The 9,485-nt window shown below is 38.0% G+C and overlaps 1 protein-coding gene across 1 annotated transcript in view; it reads right to left on the reverse strand.

The window, feature by feature from the left end:
• The window catches only part of DPP10 (dipeptidyl-peptidase 10 (non-functional)), a gene marked incomplete at its 5' end in the record, with an annotated part of 78,288 nt that overhangs the window by 9,411 nt on the left and 59,392 nt on the right, over positions 1–9,485 (reverse strand). The window contains 2 exons of the mRNA XM_010146151.1: positions 1,064–1,118; positions 2,677–2,871. Of these exons, the coding sequence (XP_010144453.1) occupies positions 1,064–1,118; positions 2,677–2,871 (250 nt within the window). The remainder of the gene's footprint in view (positions 1–1,063; positions 1,119–2,676; positions 2,872–9,485) is intronic.

The raw sequence follows: 9,485 nt of genomic DNA on the forward strand, positions 1-9,485 counted from the left end.
ATGCTGCTGCCCTACCTACCTACAAACTGGTTTTGATGCTACTGAAATTCTTGCAATGACAGGTTCTTTAGCTCAAGGAACGCGGCAGGAGCTCAAATCTCTGAGGAGGGTCACATTCATGTGGAACACTAATAATAGCCACGAATGTTAACTAGTCCTCAAAATGCTGCCATGCACAGGCTGAATATCAATATCTTCATCTCACATTCAGACAGAGTGAGACACGCAGGTTAACTGCCTTGCCTGAGGCCATGCAGCAAGTCAGTAGCACAGTCCAGATGGGAACAAAGGGGTTTCATAGTGGAACACATGCTGCCTCTTACAACTGACGATTGAGGGGTTTGTCTAGGTATCTGGTTATGGTTTGTTGTGTCTTTGAAGTCAAAGGCACAAAACATTTTCATTTTTAAGAAGAAACTTAAAGAAACCAACCAAGTTGCACATGCTAGTTCATAGAAACAGCAGCAGTGGTGTTTGCTGGTTTTTAATAGACATCAGTAAAATGACATTTAGTTTGTTTCTAAAGGTTAAGCCTTTGCTTTGTTCTGTCTCATGGCAGGGGCAGCAACAAGACACACTGAAGCCGGCTGACAAAACAGCAAAGGTAAGATTTCTAGAAGGTGCAAAAAGAAATTCGTTGACAGTACCATAGTGTTGTTACTCAGCTAACTTCAAGGCTCAATAAAATATCCAGATACAAAAGTAGTATTGGAAAGACATTGTTGATTTAACTGCAGCCCAATATAAAAGTGTAAGAAACAAGATTTCACAAAACCTAAGCCCATATTAAAAATTTCTAAAGAAGGCAGATGTTTTTAACAAATACTTTGTCCTGCAGATTTTGAAACACGAATACTACAGTACCATAAAACTGATCTGACTGATCTCAAACACCCATTCTGAGAAAAGAGTAATATGCAGAACAGGCAGTAAATTATGAAAGATTCTTCCCTCTTTTAATCACTTTATTGTCTTAGGAAAACAGATAAATGTATTTGTTTATGAACCGATAGTATTTTTTTAAAGAATCACGATAACACATCCTGTTAATTTTGCACATTACCTTTCCAAATACACTCAGTCTCTTAGGATCAATGAAGGGCTGTTTCAGTAATGATCTGAAAGAAAAAAAAAGGGATTTTTACTTACTTCGGTAAAATGGTGAATTTTACTTGTTGAATCTAGTGTGTAAATAAAATTATTTGTGCAATAAGGAGTTGTCAAACATACGTACTGGGTAGAAGAACAAATTACGCCAATAGAATTATTGCACTGGAAACTATGATTTGCTTTCTAATTCTTTCTCTATAATGGCAAACAGTTGGTGCTGGGCTCATCTCAACTAACTTCAGATACCTGAATTTGAGCATCTTGTCTAAATTGCCCATTTACATTTGCTCTTGTGTTATAGCAGCAAAGAGAGACATCTTCAAACAGCCATTCTTTCTCATCCCTGTTGGGAAGTTCTCTCAGTCTGGGGAGAATCACACTCTAGAAATGCCAGGATTTTCCCCCAACTAGAGCTTAAGTTACTGGCTTTGACCAGGTGCCTAGTTTTTCAACAACTAAAGGAATTAAGAAGAATGCAACTTCTTGAATCTAGATAATTATTCAAGTAATTAATTCTCTCATCAAGTTAATCAAACAGCAATGGTGAATTTTATACAGACAAGACAGAATAACCTGAGGGCAAAATCCAACTGCTTTTAAGGAGACAAAACCAGCTGCAGTACCTCCTGCTAGCCAAGGGCACCCTCCTTTTTTCCCACGTGCTGCGTCCAAAAAGAGGCCAGATGTATTTTCACCTAAAACATACTAGTATTTGAGCAGAGAGCTCAGTTCTCACAGCACAGCATATGGCCTGCTTCTGCTGGCCCTTTTGCAAAGGTCACTTTGAATTGTTCTGCTCAATGCAGCCCATTCCTGACCGACATGAACACGAGGAGCCCTATCGCTCAGGTATGTACTGTCAGAGAGAGTTGCCTACTCATGCAATGGTTGAAGCATCAACCCCGTCAAAAGAAGAAAAAAAAATAGACTATCTGTCTTAAAATCTGTCTTTCCTTCAGAATTCCTAAAAACGGTCCGCCCAGACCTTGACGTGTGCACCCTGAGTGGAGAGTTGTCAAAGCCATGGCTGATTACTCCACAAATGGAAATGACTCCTGCACCCTGTGGATTTGGTCTAAGAACAATAATGCAAATGAGAAATAACAGTCATTTGTCCAAACTTCTCTCTCATTTAAACCACTGTAACTCCATTTGCTTTGTTTGATTACTCCAGAACTCTGTGGTAGAAATGAGAACAATATCCTAAAGTATAGGCCTAAAATACTGTAACATAAATGCAGTTAAACATTACCACGTGCACTGCAAGAAATTTTCCTAAGGAATACGGACAAATATAAGTTATCTTAGATGGCATACTTAAATTGCACATGGAAAGACAGCTTTATCATAGAGAAGCACCAACACAAAAAGCCAACACCTCCTTGATCTCTTATTTGCAGTTTGTAATAAAAAGATTATTGTTTCAAAATTTGCAACTGCGTTAAAAATAAACATTAATGGTATCCACTATGCAAAGGAAACAATTCTGGACAAGATTCAGTTAAAAATGCTCATTCATCAGGGTGGAAGCAGGATAAAAGAGAAGAAAAGTTTGCACATACGTACTCTACGGCTGCTATTTGGTCCTTCACTTCCACTGATCCTAAACGTCGGTGGACCTCCTGCAGAATCTTAAGGCCTTGAAATCCACTTCCTCTGCCATCAAATCGAGCTACGATGACATTATCAGAGTTGACAAGCACTGAATCCCAGTCAATGTGAAACTTATCTGTAACCAATTGGCTGCCTGGAGCTTCATCACTGCAAATACCAACACACCAGACACAAACGAAGACTATTGACAATGTGATGCACTTTGCTGTTCTCCGATATTTTATTTAACCTAGATGGCAGAGTTCAGTCGGTTGTGCAATCCCGTTGAATTATTGTCACTTCCATCAATACCATCACATTAGCTAGTGCTGGTATCCCTGCAGTAGTAGCAAGCAAAATAATTTCAACTTTATAACCACTATGTTGCAGTGTTTCCAATACCTGAATACACTTTATAGAAGGAAACTGAAAACTAAAGCACATAGTACTGCTTATAGGTTAATAAACGAAAAAGAAAATAATGTAATCACTAATGACTAGCTCAGTTCTGAGAAGGCTCATGTAGAATTTGTTAAGTCACACTAAAGAGACAACAAAGAAAATTCATTCAGTATCCTGATAATGACTTTGTAGGATATATGATACTATTAAGAAGTATGCCAACTTAGAAAACAAAAATAATTGCATTATTGTATCCTGGAATGGATTTTTTGAAACAAGGTACCAAGAAGACTAAAGTACACATGGGAAAAAATTACATTTGCTCCATCCAAATTCACAGCAAGAAATAGATGCAGACAGGAGTGATAAGTTTATTTTATTACTAAAAAAAAAAAAAAAAAGGGTGGTTTGCAGCGGAAAAGGTGGAATAGAATGGGAGAATGCAGTTTCTAGAGGAACAATAAACATTCCATTGAAGGCAAATATACTATTTTCCTTCCTAAGAAAATAAAATGTCAGTTTTAAAAGGGTAGCTTGTCATTATTTTTCCCCCAAGATAAACACAGAATAAGAGAGCAGACTACCATGAAGTTGTACAAAATGCAAAATAGTTTTGTGCAGGCTGCATCTGCCAGTTGAATGCAAATTAAAATGTAAAAGTGTCTGTTCTGGCTGTGTGGAAATTAGATTGGTCAGTGTCTCTGGGAATATCCTGTCTAAGGTGAAAGAAAGATGAAGACAGAAATTATTATTTCACCAAAAAGACCTGTATAAACCTGGGAGGAGGAAAGAGAGATAAAAATCTCCTGCAATAACTGCTGTCCTATATGTACAATAATGTGCTGATTCAGTACCTGCTTTTGGCTGTGGATAACACGGACCGTCTTCAAGGTAATCACTCTATTAATTCGCAAGCATATGATGAATACATATCTGCTCAAATTCAGCCAGACCTATCTACACAGTTGCTACATAATGCTCTGAAATCAGGATTACTTGGTTATAGACTCAGTCACATGTTGTGCTTGATTCATCATTATCTTGTGCATCAAGTTGATACTCGGTATCACAAAAAGAAAGCAAGGGCATTTTTTTGTTTGCATAACCAATTCAGTTGTGATTATGTCAACTGCTAATGCAGAGAAATTAATTTGGAAATACTGATTGTCAAGTAAGCTTTGCAAAAAGCACACAATACAGAAGTATATTGTCATTATTGCTTGCAAAGACAGCAGGAGCGGAACAATTCTTCCAATTTTTGCTTATCGAACAGAGCAAGGCTTTCAGAAGCACTCTGCATTGAACCAGGTGTTTTCACAGAACTTTTACTACTGCTTCCCATAGCAGAAGCCTCAGACCAGTTATAATTTTTTTTTAAAGTTCTTCCAACTTTTCAGAACAGGGTATATCAGAAATAGAGCCTTGTTTGGCTAGGTATCTTTCCAATATATGATGAGTCAGCCTGCTTCCCTTCCACCCAGCGTAAGAACAAAATAAATACGGTGTTCGCATTTGTTTTATACAGGTTATACATCTAGGTTATATATGCGCGCGTGTGTGTGTGTGTTATTTATCTAGACACTTGGAAATAGGGGAAGAATTGTTATATTTCTAAGTCTTTCTGTATACCAGAAAGTGCCTAAAAAAAAGCGGGTTTTAAATGAAAGGCAGTATCATCTGATGATAAATTCTTCTATTAAGAAAGGAACAACAGACAGAAGAACCAGAGCAAGATTCTCAGTGGGTGAGAACTGACAGCGATGTTTTCCCATCCTCCTTCTCTGGAGGGCATAGGTGGGCTACTTTTAGGCTCAGACTTTAAACACTATACATCTTCCACTTTTGGATGACGGGTTGTTTGACATACTGCTTTTGGAAGCAATTTTCCAGCGGCTAATTTTTTTTCCAGAATATTCATATAAGTAGTCTGTGACAGGCATTTAAAGCTGTTTCCAGTGAGGTACATGTCAAAGTTCCCATCGCCATCAAAATGTCTCTTTACTCTTTAGCTGCTACCATAAAATGATACTGATTATCTGAGGTGTGCTTCTGTCCTCCACAGAGACACAGCATATATTCTATGCACCATTTAGGCCCCGCTTTTAACCTTTCAAATGGGGCTTCTGCAAGGTATTAATCCTTCATGCAAGTTTGAACATGACCCTGAGGGCTCTGTAACACAGCAAGTTTGTTACCACAGCGCAATAATAGATGCACAGCCTGATTTGAGAAGTTTGTCTTGGGATTACAGCTATCTCAAAGGTCAGCTTCTGTGTTATGTTCACCACTACTTACAGCCTAATTATAATTAATGACTGTTCAGTGGTACTCTCTTCACAGAATTGTTTCTTGACCCCACTAGTAAGTCCAGAAGAAAGTCCACGCCATTTATGCTTGGGTGTAATATAAATGCAGAAGTCTTCTTCCCACCTAACTATGAAAGGCCATAAGGCAACCACGGACTAGCCAGGCAGTACAGCAAAATTGAAGCCAACACTGAAAGGGCTATGTGAAGCTACAGGCTCTTCAACACACCTCCAGTGCTCCTTGAGGAGCACCATCTTCAGAGTCAAACAGTAAGAGCGGAATGATTCAAATGCAGACCATGCCTAAGTCTTCTGGATTAATTTTTTTTCCTTATGTGTTACAACACTTGCACTTTCCCTTTTTTATTTTCGATCCTGACTTTCAAGTTTCAGAACTGCATAGCGTGTGCCTTTGATGGCAACTGCACTAAGGTTATGAGTTCACCATGGCAGCACAATTGCTGATGACTCAGGCACCCTGCTGAAGTTCACCACTGACGTACCATTTAAAGAGATAGAAGCCATCAATAATACACCAATATCACTGACCTTAGTGGGTAATTTGTATGCTTCTTGCAAGGCAGGCACACATCTCAGACTGTCTGGAATAAGGGGTAGCTCATCCTAAGTTTATATATTGCTGAAAATAGAAGATTCTGTTCTTTCAGATTCTATCACTGAAAACTTAAAGTCTCTGTTCATGACTTGAGTTACAGCCTACAGGGAATAATACAGTGTTACCAAAGAGGCTGTTGCTGCTCTACTCTGAGCAATGCTGCTCTGCCACTGCTATCATCGCTGAGGCAAAATTTGTTCCAGGTTTGGCACCATTTAAAAACTAAGTGGCAAGATTTCAAATAGCAGTTTTAGAAGTTATAGGGTGACCAAGCCTGGAGGGAGACAATTTTAAAATATACATGGCAAATAACTGCTATCATCACTGCTTAATTTCCAGTACATCTCCTTCTATTTCTGCAAAACAGTGGATGTGATACAGCATACAGAAAAGGTAACTCGATAGCAAATATGCGAGACAGACAACAACTCTGAGGATAAAATCTATGCAAAGAAATATCACTGAAAAAAAGTAATCTTTCACTTATGTTGAAACTGAGTGGGGAAAGAATATCATTTTGCAAAACTGGTATAACAGAAAAATCCCTTCATTTTCAGATTTCATAAACATCTCTTTCACAAGCATCAGCTTTGAGACACCCATGATTACTGGTGAAAAATCAGGGAACCTGAATAGCCTCACTGAAGACAAAAAATCCCAAATGTTTTCTCTCTCTTCGTATACCCTGTTTAGATATAACAGACTGCAGCTAAAAACAGATAGTGAGTTTATAACTCCTCCCTGCAGATATGGACAAATAAATGAAAACACATCACCAGAAGTGATTCCATTACTAGGGTAGAATCATGTCATAGACAGGATTGAAGTAGACAGCATAGTAAAAAAATAAAAGTTATTCTTAAAATATCTTTCTGAAACTCTTGAAGCTGAAAACTTCAAAAATGCAATTTTGAGAACAAGGGATGTAACACTGTCCCGTGTCACAGGAAAAGAAAATGAAGTTTTGAATCTTTTCTTGTCTTTTTCTAGGGAAGTTTAAATCACAGAATTATAGAATAGTTTGAGTTGGAAGGGACCTTAAAGAAATGAGCATTTTATTCACGTAGTAAGATATGTACTGCTGTAGAGGAAATTAGAGTAGGGGAGGGTGAAAGAAGATGGATTGTAGCTCAATGATTCCGCAAGCCTTTGGTAGGGACAAGGCTGAAGAGAAAGAGAGTGAGCAGATCCATCAATGCCCATAGCACCGGGACCACTACTGTAAATGAAACAGCTGGAGTAAGCATCCAGTCTACCTCTCTCTTAGAGAAGCTAAACGAATTCTCCCTCTAGGCCTTGAGAAATATTACAAAGCTCAAAGAATGGGGAAGAAAATCTAAAAGGGAGGAAAAAAAAAGGCTCTCTAGCAAATAATTTGAACACAACAAAGCAGTGAAATACTGCATACTTGGCAGAGGCAGGATGAATACTGGCGTGAAATGGATGGCTTGCAAAGCAATTAATGAACCATTTGCATGAATTAGGGATCCCCAGAACAGTAAACTTTGCAGCTGATATACAGAGGGAGAACTAGCCAAACAAAAAAGGCCTGCCTCCCTCGCAAGAATATTGCAATCAAAATAGTGGAATCCACCACATATATTTACACTTGACTGTGTAGCCAAGCACTGCTCCTTCACTTGCAACAGCTACTAGTTAAAATGAGTAGTATCCTTTACAACAAATGAAGGGTATGGAAAACAGCTATTAATAGGCAAAATGTTACCGTACCTCAGATCTTGAATATTTGCCAATACTTCCATTATGCCTCTCTACATTTCTTCTAGTCTTTTAACGAGTTATTCCTGAAGCTGTGAAAAAAATCTTCATTTTCAACCCTAGTGTCTTATCTTGCTATCAGTCCTGAGAGTGTACTAACTGGAAGCATAAACAGGTTTGATTGCCTGTGCAAGGCCTAAAATTTTCATCATTTCAATAATAGGTAAAGTAATTCCTGTTTATTATCAAAATATAAGAAAATAAGTAAACAAACAAACAAACAGAAACCTCTTGGAGACAATTCATTGTTCCTTTGGAGAATTCCCATCGGATTTTTTCCCCTCAAAGATCAGAACGCTCTCCACTGATTTGGTTTTACAATACCCACTTACATATTAGACAATTTTAAATGGTGTTGAATAATAAATGCTGACATTTAAGATACATTATCTACAGATTTTGAAGGAATGAGGTTAATTATGTTCAAGAAAAAATAAAGAATGATTATCACCTCTCACTTTATTACCAGATTAAATGCCAGAATCTTTACTTAATCTATTTCCTGTGTGTTACCAAGGAGTGTATCTTCCAACTTTTTTAATGAGTAAGGTGAAGCATAATGAGAAAATCAAGGAACTGAAATTTAAACTTTGATCTTAATTATATAGAAAAGAGATGATAATCACTCTTTCAGGCAATTACTGTACACCTCTCTAATCTATAGCTACACTGTATGCATTATATCAGAAAGAAGCTGAGTGTGAAATGTCTTAGTGGTTTAGGAGAACAAATGGAAGAAAGGAGAGTGTTATAATCTATCTCAGATTTTATGGCCTATGCATTACAATTCTGGAAAGAAAAACAGTGCTAGCCAACATAACTATCTGTTAGATAGTCCAGCCATATGGATGGACATAAACTTTAACATAGCAATACATCAATCCGCTATTGGAGCATTGCAGCATGCTTTGCAACTGCTAGTGGATGAACCTTCACTAAATCCTTATGCTGAAGGTTACAGGATATTCAGGGCCTAGTCCTCAAGTTGAACGTGTGTCTACATGGAGCTGTACTGAGTTCACACCCAGGTTTCACACCAGGACCAGAATCCACCGGTGCAGGCTCCCTTCCAGGATTCAGCCTTAACACTGAGACACCTGGGTGCCATGTGCTGGAAGTTTGAATTTATCTGTAGGCACACTTGATTATTATGAATACCTCATAATGAATGCCTCATTATAGTCATGCGCCTTTGAAATGGCTACTAGGTTTCAGTGATTTAAAAAAAAAATTACTAAATAATACAAAAAACTAAATAAATAAACTTTCTCCCCTTTATCTATTTCAAAATTCTGTTTCCATATTTGTAACTCTATTGATCCAGGCAGCACTTTAACACAACACAGAAGTAGTCACTGCTGATGAAAATGTGCAGTTAAATTACGAACTTCAGTCATCAACCCCCCAGTTTATTCTGAGCCGCTGAAACCAGTCAGCAGCACAAAAATTCTGCAGAGATGAAACCACACAGGCAAACTAGATCCTGGCAAAATCTAAGAAGAATCTTCACCAGAGGCTTGGGGTGACTCTGAAGCAATGACTGCAGCCAAACAGCCTACAGATCTTATATGCCATATTCACCCCATGTGCACTTCAAAGCTTATATGCACTTAACTAGGCATTTAATTTGCACTGCAGAGACATAGTAGGTGAATTTCAGGTTTAAACTCACATTACAT

This window comes from Buceros rhinoceros, unplaced genomic scaffold (assembly GCF_000710305.1).
Source record: "Buceros rhinoceros silvestris isolate BGI_N320 unplaced genomic scaffold, ASM71030v1 scaffold9772, whole genome shotgun sequence".
Classification (NCBI taxonomy): domain Eukaryota; kingdom Metazoa; phylum Chordata; class Aves; order Bucerotiformes; family Bucerotidae; genus Buceros; species Buceros rhinoceros.